Genomic DNA, 23,644 nt, shown 5'->3' with positions numbered 1-23,644 from the left:
CTCCCATCTCTTGGACTCGGCCTTTTTACTCGGAAAACAAAACTCGTCTCGAACCCATCCATGCCCACTTCCTCCCCAAGCCTTTCAGCCTCCTTTTTCATCCACACTGCCTTAACCTCGGTCATCCAAAGAGTCTACTGCTCCTTAGTACACGGGTTTCATCAGTTCTTTCTGCCTACCGTCTTCGCAATAAGAGCAAACATTGAAAATTACCGGTTCGATTTCAGCTGTTTTCCTACCCCTATCAGCAAAACAAAACACTTTCAACCCCAGCGCCCACACATGTCCCGCCAACAAAGATATCACCACCAATCTCACCCCATGCGCCCACCAGTAACCCTTGTCCATCACCTACCTGATTGCTCCTTGACTTCCTTCTCTCTGCCTTTAGACTGCGAAATTTGATGTTTACCATAGGTCCATACTAATCGTGGTAGCCTACATCTCATGTGTACTTCCTCCTCCAGACCATCCCCGAACCCCTTAGCCTTCTCGCCCCTTCTCAAGTCACAATAGCGACATTGGAGATCAAGTGCCCGGGATCTTCTCATGCACGGCCGATTCAACACAAGACAACAAGGGCGACCGCCTGCCTTCCTTTCATCCATCCATCCATAAACCCTTCAGCCACTCCATCCCAGATCTCATTGTGGAGGAAGACCTCCTCGCATCATGTGCCCAACGTCAACCCCCACCCACCGCATTTCCTTAGGTTGCTGTGGATTCTGCATCTGTAAACCACCTTGATGTTGCGGCGGCGTCCCTCCGCTCTGGTACTGCATCTGGCGTTGCTCCCTTGCCGCATCGCGCATCTCCCTTCGCCTCCTGAGTCGCTCTACCAGCTCCTTAGATGCCCTTGCAAAATTTTCCTGCCATGTCGATGCATCCGCCCATCGCTCTGCATATGCGTCCAACGTTTGTGAAACCTTCTCTAGACATTGTAGGCTGCGGTCCAAGTTGTCCTCTCCATTGAGCCCCTGCGGCTGCAGTCGTCTTGGCAGGGGTGGGGGCGGTGCCGCGCCCGGCGGTGGTATCGGTATCGGTACCGGCACTCCTGACAGGAGCATGTCTTCTGCGTCCTTCAATACGGCGAGGAACTGATTGGCCATAAAAAAGACCCTCAGCACGTCATGGTATGTGCAGAATCCGGTATTCTCACTCTGGTGGGCAATTCGGTGAACGCTGTCGAGATATGCCATCGAGTGCTCAAATATGAGGATGCGATTATAATCCGTGATACGCGGCGCCCTGGCCGAAGGAGCAATGCAGTATACATAGCTATATCTCAACTCCTGCTCGAATAACTGCCGGATGTTGATGGGAAGATCGGTTGGAAGAGTCTCTTGCCACTCTCGCATGTCAAGACATACCCTCCATATATACGAAATTGGATCCGGGAGGGGCGTCGATCCGGATTGGTACAACACTTGGTACCAATGGGACTGAGCTCGTCGAAGCTCAAAGAGCAGCTTTGCAGGATCAGCAGCCGGTTGCCCTAAAATGCCCCCTGTATTTGACGACCTTCGTGGGGCTGCTGCAGGGTACGCGACATTGATAGTATCATCGGTGAATGAGAATGTCCGCGCATGAACCATGCTGATGGAACTGGACAGGCCTGTTAGGAAACATGGTCGACTAGAATTCTAGATACTTGGGACCAACGTACCGATCAAGGGCATATACACAGTAGAATATCCTCCTTCGCATATCAAGAGCTGTTTTATCAGAGACAGCAGACTGGGGAGGGTCTTGGTGGAAGCCGAGGTCGACGATTGCCCGTGCTGTGAACCCTATCAGGTGCCAGCTGTCAAAATGTGCAGGGTCCAGCATCGCATACTGTGTGAGTAGAAGCAGAGACTGGATCTGCGTCACATATCCAGGGGCGAGGGCGCCGTCAGCATAACTCATCGCTCGAGTGACGTATTCGACGCCGTTGCGGTAGTGCTCGTCTTGATTTCGTTGGCTTTGGACGGCACTGCCAATGGCAAGAACCATCCATACCATCCAGCAGTCGGAATCCCTAATCGCCCGATCGTCTTGCTGGTAGAGATCATCGATGGCCGTCAGAAGGGACATCTCGGCAACGCAAGGATACATCGAATGGACGTTTTCGATATAATGCTGAACAATTCCCTGGGCGATATGTCTAGGGGGCAACCGAGATTCAGGCGACTCTGGAAGGGCATCATTCGTGGTGGCTGCCAAAACCAGTCTCGCAAATGTCATATTTGTCGATATAGGCTCAAAATCTCGTGTCGTGGCATTAACAGAACTATCGACACGCATTAGGTTCCCTATATCGCCAACGCAGGACGACACGGAGAGCACTCACAGAAAACCAAAGTCTGATACGAGCGAATTGACATCAGAATTCTCCTTCTTCCGCGCCGCCTTGCGATATACGGCAGCGCGGATGGCGGCCAGGGAATCCCTTCTATCCATTGGCTGGATATTAAGAGCCGTGTCAGGATCATGCAAGGCAACCGATGCCTTACGTGACTTGGCATATTGAAGCCTTCTTTCGAGTTTCTCAATCCGTAACTCGAGTGCTGCCACATAGCTAAACTGGAGTCAGTAGCCTGATACAAAACAATATGATCATGGGCCGCCGTTTACCTTCTTTCCTTGCCCCTAGCAAATTGGTCATTCGCTGCCGAACATTCACTCGCACGGCCAGCCTTCTCACAGGCTGTGCAGGCAGGCAGCTTACCATCACACTAAACAGAATTAGCCTCGGCTACCAGCAATGATTCAATCATCAAGGTATCTATCTCACCTTGACTTTTGCAGTGCGGCCTAGAAGTTGAACTGAATTAGCATTTGTAATTTCATCACTAGGTAGACAGATGCCCCAACTCACATCGGGAGCAAGCCGAGACAGGCCGTGAGACCCTCAAAAGAGGATTGTGAGAGAAGCTAGTGCGGGGCATCTTGTCGAGGAACCTGAAGAGCAGGTGCTCGCTGCCTTGGCACTATCGATGGATAAAACCCTGGGGAAATGAAAATACCCTGGTGTAACGAAAAAATCAAGTCGTTTGAGGTAGGCAGGCCAGGTAGATGGAGCGTGAGAAACGGGCGATGATGAGAGCTTGATGGTGACGGTTGGAATGTCGTCAAATTTCTCCACTTCAGAGGGGGACAGGACAGTTGAGGCCACGAGGACCAGGCTGGCTTCTAGAAAAACGGACCGGAACCAGCCGGTTGGTTCTGTCCTGTGCTTGTCTCTAGATGAAGCGCACGCACGCCCTGTGACTGACCAGAAAGTCGGCAATAAGGATGTCGAGGACAGTCAAAAGGGGCGTGAGAGACAGACGAAGAGAATGCGGTGGTGGTCGTGGGCGGGCAGTTTAACCCACTTCGCCTGGCGTCGTTGGTTGGCGTGCAGGGCCCGAGTCGACGGTTGCGGGATGAATATTGAAACAATGGAATGAGGCCGGCGACTCGGCGCGTCGAGAATGGCACTAATGTCAGACTGGGCTCTGATGCTGGTCTCGGATCAGAGGCGAAGGATGTCGGCTAAGGCAAAACAGAGCCGTTGTTGGAAGGAGGGATGGGGATCGGAAGGATGCAGTAGAAATTACCTAGGTAGCTAGGTTAGCATGAGATGAGGGGGGATGAAAACCCATGAGATTTGACTACGCGGCGCGAGAGGATGAACCCCAGCCTGTCGTCTCATCGGTCGCACGCACACCTCACTTCAGTTCAGTCCCGTCGTCGTCAGGTGGGGCACCCGGAGTGGAATGGATGGAGCCCAAGGGAGAGGAGAGACCAGTCTTCAATGGCGGAGGCGATTGCACAGCAGCGTTGGTAAGCCAGAGCCAAGGCGGTAATGGCAGCAGAACTGTAGCGGATGGGCGTGGGGGTGCGGGGGGCTCGCGGATATATCGCCGACGGGATTTGAGTAGTTTTGATGAAGATAGAATGTCAGATAGAGGGGCAAGCATTGTGAATACGAGCCTAGGAACGAGATCCATGGTTGTTAACATAGGTATTTGGTGGAGTAGGCAGGCGAGTGAGTCGTATATGCCTTCCATCAACAGGTGAAGAGGAACAGGCCCAACAAGGCAGAGGAAGTATTCATCGCGAAGACTTACCCAAGTCATCAACAGATAAGCCCGTGGTGGAGGCGGAACTTACACGTTTTGACCAAGTCCTGGCAGATTCTCTGAAGAGGTCCATGGAAGCCTAGAGGTAGTCAAACAAGTAGCAATTCCAATTCTAGATACCCACCACGAGAGTCGGATATCCTTCTTCATCGGGCAATCCGGTTCGCTTTCCCCGATGGCAGAGTTCAACTTCATAGTGCCGCCGAGAGGCTAGCTACGGAGGTGCACTGCCAGCAAATCGGCGCATTTCATGATCCCGATCGCCGGTACCTGAGTGTTGGTTTCTTGATGGAATAACCTTTGCTTTTTGACGCGCATCGGTGCCGGGAATATGAAAGATTCGATCCAATGTCACACTGCCCCCATCTTAGCCTAGCCGAGGATGCAAGCACTAGAGGAAAAGAACAGGGCATGGGTTTTATGAATGCGTCCCTCCGCCGTTCTCAGTCACACCCTCACAGACTTTACGGAGAAGGAAGCGGATCAGATATTTATGAACGGAGGGGACAGCGTGGGAGCCGCTCTTTGTGGTGGTTTCGGTACTAGGTGTATGATGAGCACTTTTATTATACACAACATAATACGCAGAGGCCCCAAGCCACTAGGAGGGAATATGAACGCAGTGAAGGAGGCGCCATATGTCAAGTTAGAAGGGGATGATATGATGAAAGCAGCCAGACACAATATAAACTCCGCATATGGCTACCTGCCTATACAGGAGGCGCCTGCTTGACTACATACAAGGGCACTTCAATATGGGTATCAGGGGCGTGGCACGGGTGGCGTGACATGCTCCTCTGTCGAAGCTTGAGTGGACTAACACAACCCACGGCAAATGCATGAAACCAGGTCGGGGAATCGTGGATGGATCCGATCTGTGGTGATGAGGCGTTTCATCACTTTGCCAAGTTAGCTCACAACCACGTCGTGCAGCACACGTGAGCCACGGCTTACACGCGACACAGTCCCCTCTTCTCTCCCTCGCTGTCATGACGAACGGCGCATCTTCCGGAACCCTCGTCGAAGCCTTGAGCATCCACATGAGATGCCATCCAATGTCTTGAATTTCTCTACCGAGCTGATCGGGCCTTTGCATCTGTCATCTGTAGATCTGCGCTAGACACCTGGGCTAGTCCACTCCAGGTAAAACCCAGCACCTCTCCAGCTGGACTGCCACCCAGAGAGATTAGAGCAGAGAGGACCTCGAGGCGTGTAAGGGTTCTGTTTGGTCCACGCCCAAGCCCACTCGACTCCAGTTCAGCTGCCCTGACGAAACCATGAAACAGCCAGTCGTTGGGCTATCAAACATTAGATCCATACAGCGAGGGTCACCCTGCCTGGATGGAACCAGGAACACAAGAAGAAAAAAAGCCACACTTTTTTTCATTACTCTGCCGAAAGGCTCTTTTCATTTATAGAGATGGGCTCCGCATTCGATGCCATTTTAGCCTTGGGACTGGATCATTCCAGAGTCTAGACCATCCTTCTGATAACTCTTCCCCTTTGGTTCATCCAATCCCCCGCCAATTGAGCCAAAATACCTTACCCTAGACACTCGCCTCTCGTCCATGTGGAAGTGGAGGGGTGTTACGTTAGCGAACCAACTGACCAACCAACCATCCAGTTGCTAAACACAAGCTCGTGGTCTAACTCGACTGGCCTTCCCTGCTGCCTTTCACTTGCCCCTCCTTCCTCAACCTTACCCTACCTACCTTCCAGTATCGTACCTACCTCCTGCTCTGTACATACATCGTCTTCTCGTGTCTGACCTCCCCACGATTCTCACGACATAAGCTTCTCACGAGCTACTTGGTCTACTCAACCCTCGGCTATGCCGCTGCCAAATTATCCATCTATACTCTTGAATCTTCTCCGATAGAAAAGACATACCCCCTCTCTGCCCTTATCCACCTTTGTCTCTTCCACGTCTCCGGCCGGTCCCTGTGTCCTGCCTCCGTCTTCCGTGCCTAGGTGACCGTGCCGCTCTGCGCACAGGCTCACGACACCGACAGTATAAGCCTCACGGGCCTTGCGCAGAACCAAGGCCCGCCAACATCGTATCCCACGATCCCACCAACCCGCCCAATGGACCCGGCGGACATCTTTCGACAAGGCTTTGGCCATGTCGGTCCTCGCCCGAACAACGCCGCCTTCATGAGCCACCCACAGCATCCCATGGCGCATCTGCAGAGGCAGCAACACCCACAGTTCAGAAAGCCCATGCCCATGGTCAAGAATGAGGACTCGTCATCGGGTGGCGACGGCCCCGGCGGCCAGCGCATTGCTCATACTCTGACAGCCTGCTGTCGCTGTCGGCAGGTATGATACCACCTATCTCCCCGAACCAGTGTCGACAGGATATGTTCATGCTGACATGTTTGCCCCCCACGTAGAGAAAAACTCGATGCGATCCTAATCTACCGCGCTGTCTGCCCTGCGAAAGGTCTGGATCGATTTGCGAATATCTGGATGCAGCCAAGGGTCGCAAGATCAACCGCCACTATGTCATCAAGCTGCAGGACACTGTTAGACAACTCGAGGCCGAGCTCAGCCAATATACCGACGAAGAGAACGAATACCCCGGGAGTAACGAAGATATGGTGCGCCCAGGCGGAATGGTTCGCCTCAACGGCGGTGACGAAACCCCTCGATATCTAGGACCTAGCAGTGGCATCGCCATGACGCGCCTGCTGATGGAACAAGCCAAAGCATACACAGATTCCAAGCGCATCTCGGATCTGATCCCCAGCGTTCGTACCCAGCCGAACCGTATGCAGTCCATTCAGATGACCGGACCGACTGCCAACAGTAGGAGGAAGAGCTACCCCATGATTAGCCAACACCCCGCGGAGAACCTACCGACGAGGGCTATCATGGATAAGCTGCTAGAGGTTTTCAAACAAAAAGGTGAATATCGCGTGCGATGCTCATGTGCATTGTGAACGCTAATGGTTGATAGCTCAACTCTTCTGGCCTGCTTTGCACGAGAAGGACCTCGAGCAAGACGTCGATGCAGTCTACAACGGCGATAACGACCCCTACCGACTTTTCATCGTTCGCATGGTTGTCGCAATTAGCTTGCAGAAACCGGGAACTCTATATGCCGGTTTGGCCGACAGCTACTACTTGGCTGCAATGCAAAATTTTGAGGACGTCCTTCAGACAAAGGACCTCAAGACATTGCAATGCCTTGTTCTGCTCGGGCAATACTCGCTCCTCACCCCGACAAGAATCCCTATTTACTATGTTATTGGTCTTGCGACCAGGATATGCCAGCAGGAAGGCTTGGCAAGCGAGAAGACCATCAGCCCCGGTTACAACCTGAGTGCCAAAACGATTGACATGCGACGACGGTTAATATGGACAGTTGCCGCTATGGAGTACGGCCTGGCGCACAGCATGGGCAGACCTAATAGTTTCGCAACCGGGGACGACCGCCTGGACGTGGATTTCTTTGCGACTGTCGACGACGAGTACATCACCGATCAGGGGATCCAACCCGGCCCACCCAGCGAACGCAAGCTTGTGGCTATTCACTTCTACAAGATGAGAATGTGCCAGGCGGAAATTCGAAGGACGTTGTACGAGAAGAAGAAGCCCGACCCTAGGAATGACCAGCACCCCTGGTTTGCGAGAGTTGAGCAGATGAATCAAGATTGGCTCGATAATTCGCCGACGAGCCCAAGCTGGTGCAAGTCATGGTATGTGTTGGACCAAGATATCAACTGGCAGTGGGTGATTAACATGTTTAATAGGTTTACTGGCCGATATCACCAGATGCGCATCTTCATGTACAGGCCATCTCCCCAAATACCAAAACCCTCACCTCGCGCCGCCAAGATCTGCTTCGAAAGCTCAGCCATTATGATCAAGTTGAATGCCAAGCAGATGGAAGGCGGAGGAGATATCAGCTGGGTGTTCCTCTTGACTGTCAATATGTCTCTCAACACACTGCTCTGGACCGTGTCATACCCAGAGGTTCGACAGGCGCACCCTCGAAAGGAGGTGGAAGAGCTCGTCGACATCTCGATGGAAGTTTTGCAAGGCTGCGCAGAGCGATGGCCTGGAACCGCATCTGCCTCGCAGCTGTACTCTATCTTCTCCAAAGCCTGTCTACAGAGTTACGACGCACGCCCTACGACAGGACAGCCCGGTGGCTTCTTCACGACACCCCCATCGTTTGCTGATCCCAGTTCGCCGCCCGATGCTTTCTCCCAGCCAAACCCCCAACAGGCTCCCTTCCTCAACCCGCCCCAGTTCAGCCATGTCTTCAACTCTCCGCCGGAGGCGATGAATTCGTTCGCATTCGACCCCAACTACCCGCCGCCGCAGCCAACTTTCCGATCCAACTCAATCTTCTTCAACCCTGCTAGTGGGGAGCCAACAGGCCGGAGGTTTTCGTACTTTCCTCCTGATTATATGCAGACCGGCGAGGCAGCTCCGGATGATCCAACACCACCGGCTACTACCACCCCTGAGCAGCATATGGCATCGCCTCCGGACCATGTGTCGGATCAACTTCCCACGCCCCCTGATTCTGTACCGACTGGCAACATGACGACCCCGACACCTAGCACGGCACTGTCGCCCCCAAACACCATGACTGCGCAACCCACTCCCATCATGCAACACGCATCTCCAATGGTGGTTCCGCTAGGACCTGTGCAGAACATGTCTCCCCAAGTTAAGATCGAACCTTCCCAGGGTGTACCGACCTTCACCGTCCCGCCAGTGACACAGACACAAGCTGCCCCTGAACAGCGGCCTCTGCCGACACTGAGTGATCCCAACCTGTGGTTCTCCCCACCAGCGCCTCTCATCTCACCATATACCTTTGCCAACATGAGCAACAGCTTCATCAACAACGGAATGGGCAACACAGGCAACTACAGTGACATGTCAGGGGCCGGTCTTGGACTGCAAAATTTCGGGACCAACAATGTTGCGCCTCCTCAGTTTGACTACGGCTTTGGTCGCCAAGGCAGCCTTACACAGTCACAACAGATGGAGCTAATGAACGTGCTCGAGACGGAGGGCATGGGCGACATCGACGCGTTCCTCAACGGGGGCGACATACCAAACAACAACAGATGGTACTGAGGGGGGCAGCGACTTGAAGACGAGACGAACTCACGCAAGGGACGGGACTGGCACGGGGGGCATTGGTTGGTACAGTACAAGGCATTTGTATGCATGCATGGCGGGCGTTTTGTGGGGGTTTCTTATAGCATTAGAACCGTGATATTATGGATATCTCAATGATAGACCTGCTTGCTCATCCTCCAAGTATTCTCCGTAACCTATCGCCTCGTTGCAAACCCAAGTAATCGGTCAAGCAAGTCACGACAGGAGAATCGTCAAAAAGATTTGCCCTTGCCATACAAGAGATGCGTAGATGCCAACACCAAGGCATGTTGGGAGATCAAGCGCCTTAGATGCAAAGTGCTTTAGATGTAGCAAGTAGCAAGACAGAGAGAGATGGGTAGAAAAGCAAGAGAAGGCCATCATCACGGCTCCGCAGCATCCCCAGTGGCGTCTTCGAGACGCAGCTTCTCGACCGAGTCGCCCAGCGCTCCCGCCTTGCTGGGCTTCTTGGTGCGCTTCTTGCGCCTGGTGGTGCCCGTAACAACCGGGGCTTCGCGCAGCCACTGGGAGACGGCAGCGGCCCGCTCGGTCAGGATGGGGTAGTCTTTGCCGTCCTCAACGGACCACCGCCGGAGACTTGGGTGGGTCGTTAGACCGGCACCGTAGACAGGGGCAGGGGGGATGTTGGTGGCGATGGGCAGACGGTCCTGCTCGGCACCCATCTCCTTTTCGATGAGCTCGTCATCAAATGCGTCTAGGAAGGCCTGGCCCTGCCGGAGCTGCTCGTCGGAGATCTTGGCTTTGGACTTGGCGAGGTGGGTATCGTAGTAGAAAGGTAGGGGAGGGGGCGCGCAGAGAGTCTCCCAGGAGGCGCTCAGCTTGAGCTGGCTCTCGGTGCGGCGGAGAACCTCCATCCAGTCGGACCGGGCTTGGGAGCGGCTGGCCTGGAAGATGGGAAAGCCGTCAGCCTGGCGGACAAGTCGGGCCACCATGTATGTGTGGCGTAGGAGCTCCTTGGGCGAGGTCTGGACGAGAATGTGGCAGAGGAGAAGCGAGTGCAGCGCCTCGGTGAGAAGGGGATGGTAGGTGGTCCATTCACACGTCAACGGCATATCCGATGCCTGGCCAGGCTTGGTGATTTCTTCGGAAGGGTAAGGGGGGAGGTCTGGAGGAGGTACGGCGGCAAAGAGGTCGGCGATTGAGTAGGTGGTGTAGGGCTCCAGAGAGTAGGTGGCCTCGGAGGGTCTCGGGTTTCGGACGCCATGGGCCGCAAGGTTAACACGGTCGTTGAAGTCTTTGGCGATAACTGTAGGAAGATTCGGTGCATATTCCAGTTGCGAGATGAAGGACATGAAGTCCCGGAGGGCCCGCTTCGCATATGTCTTGACAAGCTTTCGAGACTCGGTCTGTTTGCGGAGTGATGCCTCTGCGTCAGCGTCAGCATCAGCATCAGGCTCTGCATCAGCGTCGGGTGAGTTTCGCCCGTTGGCTTCAGGGACTGGGTTTCCGTCCGAGTTGTCTGCATCGGCGTGTCCGTTGGCTTCCTGGGCTGGAGGTATGCCGTCTGCCACGTGCTGGCAAGCCATTGTCAGATATGCAGTAGCTCGTAGAAAGAGTAATTGTCCTTCTAGACTCGTCGGCTGGTCCTTGTCGGCGAGAATAACGTCTTGGGGCCGCCTTCGGCCCTGATTTGACTCCTGAGTTTGCGACTGCTCCCCGGGCTTCTGGTGCGATGGCTGATGGAAGCGACTTATTGACAAGGCGTGAGTCAAGTCCTGAGCAGCCCCCTCGTAATCCTCCTTGAAAGTCCTCACGATGGCGCGGGTGCGTAGGGCTTCCCCTTCGCTCGGCTTCTCCGATATTACCTCTGTCAAGGCCTCCAGGCTGGTGGACTCGGCCAGTTGGCGCGAGGGTATCTTTTCATGAAAAAAGTGCACATATTTGGCGTCAGGATCCTGCGGGCTGCGCTGCAGTACCAGTCCAGCGACCTCTTCTATCGGCGACGAGCCCTGCATGGTCGCGACGCTGCACGCGATCTCGTCTAGACGATAGGCACGGCTGAGCTTCTGGCTCGCCTGCTCTCTCATCCGGAATTTCCGCTCGCGGCTCAGTTTGGTCCCGTGGCCTGGTCCCCCCATGCCAAGGGCCGACATGGACGATGCGCCGGGCATGCCTCCGTTGACGTTGGTCATGATCGGCGAGGAGATGTCACTAGCAGCTCTCACGGCGAGGTTGGTGGCTTCGTCGACGAGCCGGCGGATCTTGGTCATGTCGAAGAGGACGGCAGGGTCGATGGGTCGGGGTCGCGGGGTGTTGTAGTTGACGTTGGCGATGGTTTCGAGTATCTCGATGGGCATTTGAAGCCATGGGCCGTGAAAGGCCGAAATGAATCGCCAATGCCTGCAAGTTGGAGCGTCAACATGGCGAACTCGAGGGAGACGGGCAGCGGGCTGGCAGAGGAGTACAGCACAGGGTAAGCAGGGGACGTACTTGTTTCGACATATTATGAGAGTCTGCGAAGATGATGTCGATGATGTCGTCTTGGGTGACTTGGAGGTCTTCTTGGACCCTCCCGCGGTCGTGGCGGGCTGTGGTTGTGGTTGTGTTTGCGAAGCGTTCTCGAGCGTCGCATTCTGCCCCTCACCAGCACCAGCACCAGCATCAGCTGGAGCCTGCTTGCTCTTCTTCTTTGCCATTGTTCAGGGCCGCGAGGGCAGCACCGAGGGCTACAAATATGATGAGGTCATTCGCCTTGGAGTTGGCCGTGTCCAAATGCCTTGGACTGGAAGGGCGAGCGCACAAAAGCGATCAAGCAGCGTTGTCGATTGCTATGGTTAGCGTGGGGTAGGTAGGTAGTTAGTGTAGCGATAGAGAATTCCACAGGGTGGGTAGCTTGGAGGGAGCGAAGAAGTAAACAAGAAAAGAAAAAATGGTGGATGAGAAAAAAGATGATGGAATCTGTTTATATTCTCTCAACCATTTTGTTTCGAGGGAGAGAAGAAAATTGATAAAAAATGACCCGTCACTGGCTGTGATTCAGTGCTTGTCTTCTCAAGAGTCATTTGCGCCTGAAGTGTGGTGGTTTGGATGCCATAGGGATCACGTGCAGACCAATGTGCAATGTTGATCGAGGCAGGTTTCACAAAGCGACAGGTGATAGGTTGTAACCACCAGCAACCAAAAATGCATCAATAGGCGCCTATTTTCATCCTTTGTATTTGGTCCTGACGTGAAATACTGACCAGTCTATTGTTTTACCTCTGACCCTTGTTGAACTGGTCATTGTTAAAGCCCCGAGTCTCACTCAGGCGGTTGGGGGCTGGATAGTGTTGCTAGAACTGCAATAGTGCCTGTTGAGCTGTTCTATGCCAAAAGAATATTTGGAGTCTTACTGCTTTTAGTATTTTAACATAATATCAAGATATCTAATCCATTCGATTTTGTACGAATCCAAAGCCTTTTATCTCAAGACGCCATACTCCCACGCCCTCATCTATGCTCCACGCCATCCTTTGATAACTCGCAACGTTGAAGAATAGTTGTACAACAATCCAAATATTAATCATCCCAAGGCCTTTACCAAAAACAGGCAGCATCTACAAATCCTTTAGGTAGCTTTCGTTCGCCATTCCATGTATCGCATACGCCTCTCGCAGAGGTAGATGTATCGAATCCTTGGAAGCCTCGAGCAACGGGGCTGTCTTGGCCTCTGATATGAACTGGTTATGGAGAAAGTGCAGTAGAGCTTGAATGTCGGCTTTTGTAGTCATGGCACCAAGGCTGGCGCGAACAATACTACGCATGTTAGCTCTGATAGAGGTAAGTAGCCAGTGAGCTTACCCAGTTGGTCTTCTGTTAATAATGGCCATCTCGTTAGCACCGCAGGCGTGTCCGCTCGAGAACATCCTGTTCCACTCCCACTCCTCGTACTCAAGAGCCTTTGAAACACCACCAGGGCAACAGACACCTGGAAATTACAGTCAGCAGAGTATGTTTGGACAACAGACAGATCTCCATACCGCCAGCTCGGATATACACCCCAGCATCATTGGCTAGCTTCTCAACATCCGTCCAAGGAACATAGGTGCCATCCTGCCTCATAATGTTGAAGGCGAACGTCGCCCCCTGTCGCGAAGGGTCTCCATATGCGCAAGGGTCATCGACATAGATCTCAACGACGGGAGCGCCGTTTGGATACCTGAGAGCCACAAGACTCTTGTAAAGGGAACGCGCCAGGTAGCAGCAATGTCGAGAAATAGCATCCTGGGAGTATGTTAGCGCACCGAGTTCAAATAACACCGCGTGCAATATACCATGGAGCCATAGAGTCGAATATGAGTATCAATGGCCAGTCCAAGGGCCAAGATGCTGTGGAACGGAAGAGTCCCGTCCTCGAGACCGTCGTGGATGTTCCACATGTCGTACTGATCTCCTAAGCCGGGAACCTTCTTCGCAACGCGAGTGTCACCATTCAAAGGAAACAGTTGTGCCACCGTCCCTCCTCCGAAATATCTTCTTAGGTTGAGTACGTGTCCCGATGCCCGCCTGACCACCAGGGCGCCGAGATCCGGAAATCCAAAGATCTTGTAGAACGAGAGGCAGGTAAAGTCGGGCGCATCGGAAGGGTCGCTGAACAGTGAGCCGAGTGACGTCGTCATGGCGAGGGCTGCTGCGTCAAAGAGTGTGTACGTGTTTCGAAGCTGAGGGTTCTCTCGTATTCTCCTTAACCATCCCTTTGGTAGCCGGCGGCCACTGAGGTTCGACTGACCGGGATATGCAAATAGGCCCAAGCCTGTGGGTTTGCTCTTTCGAACCTCAGGGTTGGAGGGATAGTCGAGCCATTTGTCGACGCTCTCGTCATCCTCAAAGCAGTGATAATCCCCAGACGTAAGCTCCCGAACACCAATTATACTGGTGTGAGCCTCCCTGTGATATCCATACCAGAAGCTCTTTGTCGGAGTCTTTTCTCCGAGATCTCGAAACCCGTCTGCCACCAGCTTGATGGCGGCCGTGGCGTTTGCGACGAACACAAGATCGAAATGGTCAGGGTCAGCACCAAGGAAGTCGAGAGTCTTGGCACGAATATTATCCACCATCTCACCCGAGAGCTTCGCTGGTAGGTTCTCCGAGTGTGGGTTGCCCCATAGGTTGCTGATCATTGCGTGAGAGAAGCTGCTTATGAGAGATCGAGAGTAGATGGTGGCGCCGCCATGATCGAGATAGGCCCCTGAAAGGTCAGCAATCGTGGAACATAACTTATAAGTCAGGGGTGTTGGACGTGCACACCTTGGGCCATGTTGGGATACTCGTCATCTCTGAACCTGTCAACCGACGGGTTATACTCCATGACTCCTGTTCCAACCGCCATCCTGAGAGGCTGAGAAGCCACTGTCTTTATTTCTGTCTGTAGGGAGAGACAGTCAGTATCAGCCATGGCCTCATACACAGCATGTAGCATAGTTGTGTGGCTTGTGCCAGGCTTGAGGAGCTTGAGCCAATGTGATGTAAGGGGTAGAAAGTCTTCAACCGGGCATTGTGCAGAATCTAAAACTAGTTGGTTGGTTGGTGAATAGATCGGCAACATACAAGAGTCGAAGAAGCCATGTGCAGGCGCAATGTGGATAAAAGAGTTCAGACGCGTTGCGGCGATTGCTAGGCGCCGAGACAGTCTCGTAAACCAGCCTAATAGCGACAAAGTCCGAGCCCACGAAAAACGAGAAGAGACAGTGCAGAGTTATCTCGATAGATGATTCCTAAAGGAGAGTTTCTCGGAAGGAAAAGATCGTCAACTGTCCAAATCGAGCGGCGAGCAGCTTAAGCGAAGATAGCTCAGGTCCCCAGATACGAGGCGTCAATCGATATATATACGCATGCCTCCTCCAAAGCAGACACTGGCATCCTTGCTAGACACCATCGGAGGCTACTTCTTCAAAGGGAAAAGATAGCATTTGGTATCCGTGCAACTCCACAAAACACCAAGAGGCAAGCCTCGAGTGCGGCATGGCTTTTGCCAGAAATAGGCCTTAGCTCGCCCTAGGGCACGGAGCTGAAGATGAGATGCAGGAACCGGTCCATTGATGACGAAGGGAAATCAATTCACAAGGTAGCAAAAAAGGTGCCAGGCGCTGGTGAGGGCAGAGTGGATGTGTCAGATGCCGTCTCCACAGGACGGGACCACAGGGCTGAGTTGTTGATCTCGCATTTCGCCGTTCATTGCGGGCCGCTATCCCGTACCGGGAGCTAGGTCGATGGTGTTTGTTATTCGGGGACTTGCAGGATCCTTCAAGCCTCGTTTCCTCCCCGACATCCGAAGCTTGTTAGCTGATGCTGTGGACTTTGTTGGCTGCCAACTTGAAGAGGAGCCCCTGGTGTTGCTGCCTTGGATGTTGCGGCTGCATAGATGGAGGGGGCGAGAGATGACAACCCCGGACGCTCATCAACGCCCGTCAGCTCTAGTGAAAAGCTGCATGCACTAGGGCCGGGCCTCGGCGTTCAAAGCCACCAATTCAAAACGTCTGTGAGAAGAAGGGGAAAGCTGCCGAGTCCCGGGCTGAGCGAGCGAGTGAGCGGTCGGTCCCGAGGGAAGAATGACGCTTGGCAGATGGCGAAGCTTGGAAGCTTCTGAAAAGGCCGTCGTCGATGGCTGGTGTTGGTGAAGCCCTTCATGAAACGCCCAGAAAACCAGCCGAGGTGGACCTGCAGATGTCCAGTGCGAAGCGCCCAACCGTTGTCAACGGCGCCGCCGACATGATAAGCGCCGATGTCTAGCGTCTATGCTTTTCAGATTGATTGATTGACCAAGGCAGACTGAGAGGAAGAGTGCCAAGATGGAGAGAAAACGGGGGATCCTGGATTAACATGAGATGCCTGCCTGCCTGCCTGCCTGCCTGTGTAAGTAATCGTGAGTTATTGTGAGCGGAAAGGAGGCACATACCAGAGCCGAGACACAAAAGTCAACTATCAGCCCATTGTCGCCACGCCTTACGAGGGCGTCAAGAGTCACTGATTCAGTGGAAACAATGTGTTTCTCTCCAGATCGACATCTGCGACGCTGATACCCTTGTCCGTTTCGAGTCTGAAAAGTGGAAATCCATTCAATCTCAAACAGATGATGGACAACCTTGTCGGTATCAAAGAATCAAATGCTGGGTTAGTAGGGCTGTTCACGTAAGCGAGCCAATTTAAACTTTGTTTCAAGACATCGACTTCAACGTATTGTCATCAAGTTGAAAGATCCTTTTATTTTCTTTTGCTACCTATGTGAGTCCGGAACTCCTGCTCATTGTTTGCACCTTGACAATCTCAAATAAAAAACCATGTGTGCTTCGCCCCAGTGTAATAAATGAAACAATATCAAGCACCCATCCCTCATAGCGCCAAGGCAAGAGCAATGACACCTGCCAGGGCCAAGTGGACAGGCAGGGCCAATGTTGAGGCTGCGTTCGGGGTGGTGGACGATCCAGTCTCGGTGGAAGAGGGCTCGGGTTCCTTCTGGGTGCCTGAACCTGAGGGTGTCTTGGGGCTGGAGCTGGGTGTCTCAGTGGCCGGGTTGACAGTCTCTGTCGGAGTCGGCAGGTAGTTAGGGGCGGAGTAAGACTCGTTGGTCGCGGGGGTCTCGATCTGAGAGACAAAGTTGGCGCACGTCAAGCGGGTCTTGTTGGCATAGTGCAACACAAAGGAGCGGTTTCCAAAGAAGGCGCCGATGCCTTCCTTTGTTGAGGCGTAGTAGTCGATGTACTCGGCTTCAAAGGGGTCGCTGTCGATCTTGCCGTGCTTGCCGCTCAGGTCACCGACTTCGCAAGATGCAGGGTCCTTAGCATCGCAGGGGGTCTCGGCGCCGCGCTCATAAGGATCGAGATGAGCCAGCGTCTCGGTACAGTTGCCGTCCTCAGGGACGGGTGCAGCGTGGAGGTGATAAGCTATGCGTTGTTAGCAACGTTGCTGGGACCGATGGGCATGCATGGACTCACTGAAGGGGCCACCCTCCTTGGGGAGGTTGCTGAACTTGACCTTGAACTTGACGCCATTTCCGCTGTCGGTTGCCACGGCGAGGATGGAGCCCTTGGCGTTGCCTTGGAGCTCGGCGTCCTTGAAGAAGCGCTCCTTGGGGAGCGTGGCCTTGTAGGGCACTCCGGGAGGGTTGTCCATGACCTTCTCAGCATCCTGGCCGACGACCTGGCCGGCGAGGGCCGTCAAGAGGAGAGCGAAGGTAGCGTGGGCTCGCATTCTGAACGAGGGTGTGATGGCGGGTCGGAGATGAGAACGACGTATGCGTGCAGTGTAAGCGATAGGCTGTGTGCGACAGACAGGTACTGTAGGTACTGGCAAGTAGGTCGTAGGAATAAAAAGTGAGCGAACGCGAGGGACCTCTTGGGTCAAATAGAGAATGGGTCTAGCCCGGAGGTGAATCAATGAAGGATATGGAATGTCTGAATTGGAGGGGGGAGGAGAAAGGGTGAGAGGCAAACCGGCAGCTGGCAGCAGCGGCAAGTCGAGGCTATATAGTGCAGGGCGTCATCACTGCCGACAGCGGGCGGCTGGCGTTTGACTGACTGCCCGGGTTACGAGATGGGCTGGATGCTGCTAGGTAAGGAGACTAGCTGGGGGACTGGCAGGGCTCTCTAGCGGCATAAACGAGGGGATACCACTGCACTAAAACTCTAGCCAAGAAGAGGCTCTGCCTCTGCCGCATCTTGACGAGCACCGAAGATCCCTCCCCCCACGAATAGATTCTCAGCTACAGACGCGGGGAAGAAGTCATCTCCTCTGAGAGGCAAGGGGCCAAGGGCGTCAGCTGTACTGTAATGGATGCCATGCCAGTCCATTCCAGCGCCCAACAAGCGGCGAGTCCCCCTTGTGCTGGCGTCTGGGCGCACCCATTGGCCATGACGTGCCGGGGGGCACAAGCGGGAGCCCGTATTCATTGGCGACGTGGCTTGCTGTTTCAACACGGCGCGACGTCTTTGTTCTGTTGGATTGATTGATTGAACGGCTGCGACGGCAGAACGGGCTTTGTGGTCCATTCCCCCTTCTGCACAAAGCACTCACAATTGTTCCATGGGTCCGTGTTTGCTCCAATCCGAGTCTGGCCCTCTGGCCGTGGCAGTGCAGTCAGTCGCTGACAAGCTCCGCCAAGGCATGGAGGAGGAGGAGGGTTGCTGGCGTGCGTAACCTCGCACAGCGCCTAGGTAGCTGGCTGGTTGGTACCTGTGAGCTAGGCTCCGGATGCTATATTGGTCATTGGCCGTCGCACCCAGACAAGAAACAAGTGCGTAATGATAACATCACGAGTTCCCTTTTTTGAGAGACCCTGAATGCCCTCAAAGTCTGCTGCCCAAGCCTCAGCGATGTCGGCGCGTGGGATGTCAGCTCCGAGGGCTTGAACAAGAAGGGATCACCGGTAAGACGGCAGTCTGCATTGAGATGAGCCCTTGATCGCAATTTAATAGCCTCATCTAAGTGAAGAAATGCTTGCACCGTAGCGGGCGATCATGAATGGGTACGCGTGGGATGTCTGCCCTGTCTTCCGGCCTGGCTCGGGAGGCGTTTCGTCTCGTTTCGTTTCTTATGAAGCCCTGCGAGGTTGCTTCCCAAAAACCATTGGCCGCGTTGCCATGTCCGGCACCCTCAACGCCAAGGTCGCTTGCGGAACCAATGCCGTCTCGCATCGTCTTTGCCCTTTTCAAGACGGACTAGCCCACCTTGGATCGGCATCAGCCTTCGATAGCCCGCATGTTCCACGCCTGAACGGCTTGGGGGCAGTCCTCCTAAGACCAAAGTGGCTGGCATTAAACTATCGCCCACGGTGCCTTTCCTGGTTGTTGCGGCTCCTCGAGATGCTTCGGGGAATACGAGTTGCTCATCTCAATTGCCTTTGGGCCGTTGAAAGGACATCTGCGTTTCCTGTTACGTATGCAGCAGGCCGAACTTCCATCTTAAACCAGGCGAGGCGTTCCCAAGCGCCATCGCTAGATCCTCTAGATCCTTAATTGAGGTTATTCGTGTAAGTCGGGATCGGCGAGAGTGGGTAAGTCGTTGCCAAGCGGTTTTATCTGATCCGAAAAGCCAGAGCATGGTGATGATATCAATTGACTGTTGCTGTTAGTGAGCTGGAGATTCAAGATGGTGGTGATGTGGCGCAGAGCCAGTGTGGCACAGGCTGTTGTTGTTGTTGTTAGTGTTGGCGCCTCTTGTGGCGCATGTTCCAGCCTTACCACTGAGGCAGGAATTCAAGGAGCCAAACAGCGACACCTTGACGCAACACCAAGCAGGCAGCTCCAAGCAAGCTTCCAGCATCGACGCCGCCAACCGAATCCGCATCCCGTCGCTCGCAACGCAATTCCGTTCATTCAGCCACCTCTGAGCTTCCCCAACCTTTGCCCATCATGAAGCCCGTCGTCAGCGCGTTCAACGCCTGGTCTTGGTTCGCCAATCCCTAGTTTCATCCCCCATCATGACGCGGCTAACATCGAGCTCCAACAGCACCGTCCTCTCCGTCTTTGCCATCGTTATCCTCAGCATCCTCGCCCTCCTATACCGAACCGGCCACGAGGAGTTTACTGGCGGCGTGTCAGACCCCGATGATGGCAAGGCAGTTTCGGGAACCATCTTCACTGCTGTTCTCGTATACGTTGTACGTGCCCCTGTCACGGATATCATTCGAGGCTCATATGAGCCCCCGACTCTCTCACAACATCCAGAAGGAATCAGAAACTGACCTATGTAGGCATTCTTCATCTTCTGCGGCATCCAAGGCCTGATGCACGCCCGAGAAAGCCGAAGAGGCGCGATCGCTCTGTAACAACAACACAACTTCCAGCGAGTAGAACACGACGCGGAACCTGGCGTTCTGGGAGCTTGATCGATTTCAGTTTTGGGCTGGCAATTGTATTTGAAAGAGAAGCATAACCCTGCGTGTTTGGGACCGATGGCACGTCACATGGGGTGTTAATCAAGGGGCGTGGACTCGATGAAAGGTCCGCCATGTATGGAATATTCGATTGCTTAGACGGATTGCGCATTTTATTGTACTAAACTATGGACTTATCGTTGTCTTCGAGGATCAATTCTTTTTGTTCATTCGCTGGGCCTAGAATGATGTGTTCCGAAGATGAAACCGAGACGACTTCAGAGCAACAGCGCCTGGGCTTGCTGCTCTGATGCGCAGCACGCGTTCCAAGGCCAAGAGTTACTGTTCGCTTGTGCATCGGGCCTATTGTTCTCGCGACCGGACTTGCATCCGAATCCGTGGCTCCGACTGAGCATGACGGCTAACAAGACTGCGACCCGGCATTGTGGGGCCGCTCCGGATTCCGGGCATTCTGCACGGGAGTCACCGGAGCGTATTTACACCCGATCGGTATTTGTGCATGATAAGAGAGTCCATCGAAAGATGCCGTTCGCATGTGGAGCTGGTTCCTTTAACGGGAAACCGCCGTCATCCTCGCGCAATGAAGGATAAGTTGCTGGAAATACTCAGTGAATACTATACAGCGCCGCAATGATCAAGCTTGACCATGCCCTTGAGCTTGCAGACGCTTAAAAAGCTGGCTCTTAGATACCTTAGCAAAGCAAGACCAGTCAGAGCGATTGCTTGGCTGGAGAAACTGACCCATTCGGTGACGACAGTTCTCAAGCCCTGCCCTTTATGTCGTCATAGATCGATCACCATCATGAGTCCGGATTGAAAGGTCCGCCACGTAGATAGTGAACGGGTATTAAACCTGAGGAGAAGAACCTTCCAAGAAAACTCCGAGGGTTACTTTCTTTCCTTACAACATAATCGGTAGCCGATTGACGCCTACGGTACAAGTATACACAAAATGACGACCCGGGACTTTCACAACGGTATGCGTTCCCATCGATGATAATCTCCCAGTCAGCTTGGCATATGTACTGATTCCTTTCCAGAGAAGGATATTCCTGTCTCCCACCAGGACTTTCCAGGCAAGGGTCATGACATGCCCGATCCTCAGCCTGTCCAGGACACACTGCCCGAAGCCGGTGGCGACGTGAGAACCTACAAAGGCTCTGGAAAGCTCCAGGGAAAGAGAGCCATAATCACCGGAGGAGACAGTGGCATTGGTGCTGCTTCGGCTGTATTGTTCGGTCGGGAGGGAGCCTCCGACATCGTCATCGCTTATCTGCCTGAGGAAGAAAAGGACGCGCAAGACACCAAGCAACAGGTGGAAAAGGAGGGCGCCAAAGTCCATCTCATCTCCCTCGACCTGTCCAAGCGGGAGAACTGCCAGAAGCTGGTCGATTTTGCTGTGGAGAAGATGAAGGGGATCGACATCCTCTTCAACAATGCAGCATGTGAGTGAGAACCGACGAGATGTGTACGACGAAGCTGACCTGAGCGCCAGACCAGATGATGGTTGAGGATATCAAGGATCTTTCCGAGGACCAGTGGATTCACACCTTCAACATCAATATCCACTCCTTCTTCTACATCTCCAAGTATTCCTTGCCTCACATGAAGGCTGGAGCCACCATCATCAACAACGCATCCATCAACGCCTACATTGGCCGGCCTGACCTTCTCGACTACACCTCGACGAAAGGCGCCATAGTCGCATTCACACGAGGTCTGAGCAATCAGTACGTTGGGAGGGGTATTCGTGTCAACGCTGTTGCCCCAGGACCAGGTGTGTATGCCGTCTCTTTCAGAACTGGCATAGGTAGCTAACATGACATGTAGTCTGGACGCCTCTGATCCCGGCCACGATGAACGAAAAGGCGCAAAAGGAGTTTACAAGCCCAATGGGACGGCCTGCTCAGCCTTCAGAGATCGCCACCTGCGTAGTCTTTTTGGCATCAAGTGATAGTTCATGTGTGAGCGGGCAGACGATCCATTGTAACGGCGGCACCGTGGTTGGCGGCTGAGAATGTAGTTGCTGCATGTATTGACGAAAGACATTACCCTTCTAACTACCTATGGAAGGTACAAATAGTGTTCTAGATTTAGGATCAGGAAGAAAAAGCACCTAATGCAATCATTAACATCGAGGATCTGTATGCTGTCTTGAACTCGCGCTGTTGGATATCTGCGATAGTAGAATTGGTGCCGCTTGCAAATCGATAATACAAGAGTGATGTTATGCTCGAGCTCATGATCCAAGGAGCGTTGTAATCTCTAGCCTCTCATGAACAGACCCCGGCACCTCAAATGGCCTCTCCTCAAAGATAAGGCCCAACTCCAAAAGCTCCTCCTCGCTGATGTCTGGCCGCTCATCGATGGCCCTCTTCAGCTCACGGGCCTTGTCCGTGACATCCTCAATCTCGACAATCCACTCGTCTGCCCATTGTGTACTGAGCGCCCCAGGGATGCCAACCTGGATGCTCCGATATGGCAACACCCCAAGCTTTGGCGTCCGCTCAGGGTCCCACTGAATCCTCACGTCGCTGGTCTTCTCACGCTTGGTGGTCGAGTCCTCAGGAGCCTTCTTGGCATGTTTTGACAGTACGCCACGTTCAAGAAGTCCGATAAAATGCTCGTGTTTCATGCGAATGGCAAGAATGTGGGATTGGCGGGCATCTTTGTACGAGTAGCCGGCACGGTACATCATCCAAGCCCAGCTCGGTTTGACCCATGTCATGCGGCCGGGCTTGAAGTCGGGGGATGCGTTGAGTTTTTGAGCAGCGACGGCATCTCTAGCGATGGATTCTTTGTATGCTTGATAGACTGTTATGGTTTTGTCGTCATAGTGGGCGCGTATTTGGTGGTAGGGGACAGATGTGTCTGGCGAGGTGGAAGCCATGATCATGATGGTTTAGATTGAGATGGAATATGAGATTTCTGAGTTATGGGCTGGTAAACTGTGAACTTGGGCACGGCGATATTAATTCAGGGTAAACATGAGGGAGAAGATGTTTTAAATATGCCCATATTTCGAGAATATAGACATATTCAGCCCTATCAGCCTTGTCGGCATGAGTCTTTCGGCGACGGGAGACTAGAGGCGCCACATGTTAGCGGGGCATTGTGATGGTGCTTCAGCTGCCCCCAGCCTAGATGGAATGAATCAGATTCAGCCAGTTCTTGTCATGGGAGCCAGGGGGATTCTATAAATGAATACTTAAAGTACATTCTTGTTCAGAGCCATGCTGGGTTTAAGAATTATTTGCATCTGACTGTATAATCGGGCGGTGCTTGGAGGCGACATCACAGGCCGGAACCGCCAAGCTCCAGTGCAGATCGACTACCTAAGGTAGGCAATCCGAGCCCATCAAAAACGTCCCGGAGTTCTGTACTGCAATTTTAACACATGCTGAGACATCTTTGTGGCAATGGAAGTATCGGCTTCTTTCATACCTGCATACCTTTTGTGCTCGGTACTCCGTACATTCGCGTAACTTAGTACTGCCTTTATACCGACTGAGGTTCTTACACATACCACTCGGTTTTACTGAAGAAAGAAGATAGTACATGCAAGTAAGTGGTTATTGGAAAT

At 53.4% G+C, this 23,644-nt stretch overlaps 8 protein-coding genes across 8 annotated transcripts; 3 read left to right on the top strand and 5 right to left on the bottom strand.

The window, feature by feature from the left end:
- Positions 1 to 644: 644 nt before the first annotated feature.
- On the bottom strand, positions 645 to 2,930 carry NCS54_00093700 (Zn(2)-C6 fungal-type domain-containing protein; the record flags this gene model as incomplete). The annotated part of the gene is made up of 6 exons (XM_053146573.1): positions 645 to 1,605; positions 1,667 to 2,272; positions 2,333 to 2,560; positions 2,617 to 2,717; positions 2,777 to 2,796; positions 2,861 to 2,930. The coding sequence occupies 6 exons, from the start codon at positions 2,928 to 2,930 to the stop codon at positions 645 to 647; spliced, it is 1,986 nt and encodes a 661-aa protein (XP_053002548.1).
- A 3,261-nt stretch (positions 2,931 to 6,191) lies between these two features.
- Positions 6,192 to 9,206, top strand: NCS54_00093600 (Zn(2)-C6 fungal-type domain-containing protein; the record flags this gene model as incomplete). Its single annotated transcript, XM_053146572.1, has 4 exons — positions 6,192 to 6,425; positions 6,500 to 7,013; positions 7,066 to 7,807; positions 7,862 to 9,206. The coding sequence occupies 4 exons, from the start codon at positions 6,192 to 6,194 to the stop codon at positions 9,204 to 9,206; spliced, it is 2,835 nt and encodes a 944-aa protein (XP_053002547.1).
- A 407-nt stretch (positions 9,207 to 9,613) lies between these two features.
- On the bottom strand, positions 9,614 to 11,887 carry NCS54_00093500 (Hypothetical protein; the record flags this gene model as incomplete). The annotated part of the gene is made up of 1 exon (XM_053146571.1): positions 9,614 to 11,887. One exon carries the CDS (start codon positions 11,885 to 11,887, stop codon positions 9,614 to 9,616), a length of 2,274 nt encoding a protein of 757 aa, XP_053002546.1.
- A 900-nt stretch (positions 11,888 to 12,787) lies between these two features.
- Positions 12,788 to 14,649, bottom strand: NCS54_00093400 (Aminotran-5 domain-containing protein; the record flags this gene model as incomplete). Its single annotated transcript, XM_053146570.1, has 5 exons — positions 12,788 to 12,986; positions 13,032 to 13,158; positions 13,211 to 13,454; positions 13,505 to 14,418; positions 14,478 to 14,649. The coding sequence occupies 5 exons, from the start codon at positions 14,647 to 14,649 to the stop codon at positions 12,788 to 12,790; spliced, it is 1,656 nt and encodes a 551-aa protein (XP_053002545.1).
- Positions 14,650 to 16,559: 1,910 nt separating this feature from the next.
- On the bottom strand, positions 16,560 to 17,627 carry NCS54_00093300 (Hypothetical protein; the record flags this gene model as incomplete). The annotated part of the gene is made up of 2 exons (XM_053146569.1): positions 17,162 to 17,627; positions 16,560 to 17,110 (listed from the first exon to the last, which is right to left on the bottom strand). Exons 1-2 carry the CDS (start codon positions 17,415 to 17,417, stop codon positions 16,560 to 16,562), a joined length of 807 nt encoding a protein of 268 aa, XP_053002544.1. The 5' UTR covers positions 17,418 to 17,627.
- A 1,826-nt stretch (positions 17,628 to 19,453) lies between these two features.
- NCS54_00093200 (Hypothetical protein) lies at positions 19,454 to 19,992 on the top strand (the record flags this gene model as incomplete). Its single annotated transcript, XM_053146568.1, has 3 exons — positions 19,454 to 19,614; positions 19,674 to 19,824; positions 19,918 to 19,992. The coding sequence occupies exons 1-3, from the start codon at positions 19,577 to 19,579 to the stop codon at positions 19,990 to 19,992; spliced, it is 264 nt and encodes an 87-aa protein (XP_053002543.1). The 5' UTR covers positions 19,454 to 19,576.
- Positions 19,993 to 21,013: 1,021 nt separating this feature from the next.
- NCS54_00093100 (Hypothetical protein) lies at positions 21,014 to 22,076 on the top strand (the record flags this gene model as incomplete). The annotated part of the gene is made up of 4 exons (XM_053146567.1): positions 21,014 to 21,038; positions 21,102 to 21,506; positions 21,557 to 21,838; positions 21,892 to 22,076. The coding sequence occupies 4 exons, from the start codon at positions 21,014 to 21,016 to the stop codon at positions 22,074 to 22,076; spliced, it is 897 nt and encodes a 298-aa protein (XP_053002542.1).
- A 224-nt stretch (positions 22,077 to 22,300) lies between these two features.
- On the bottom strand, positions 22,301 to 22,951 carry NCS54_00093000 (Hypothetical protein; the record flags this gene model as incomplete). Its single annotated transcript, XM_053146566.1, has 1 exon — positions 22,301 to 22,951. The coding sequence occupies one exon, from the start codon at positions 22,949 to 22,951 to the stop codon at positions 22,301 to 22,303; it is 651 nt and encodes a 216-aa protein (XP_053002541.1).
- Between the last annotated feature and the right edge of the window lie 693 nt (positions 22,952 to 23,644).

This window comes from Fusarium falciforme, chromosome 1 (genome assembly GCF_026873545.1).
Source record: "Fusarium falciforme chromosome 1, complete sequence".
NCBI lineage: Eukaryota > Fungi > Ascomycota > Sordariomycetes > Hypocreales > Nectriaceae > Fusarium > Fusarium falciforme.
This window is presented reverse-complemented; position numbering and strand designations above follow the sequence as displayed.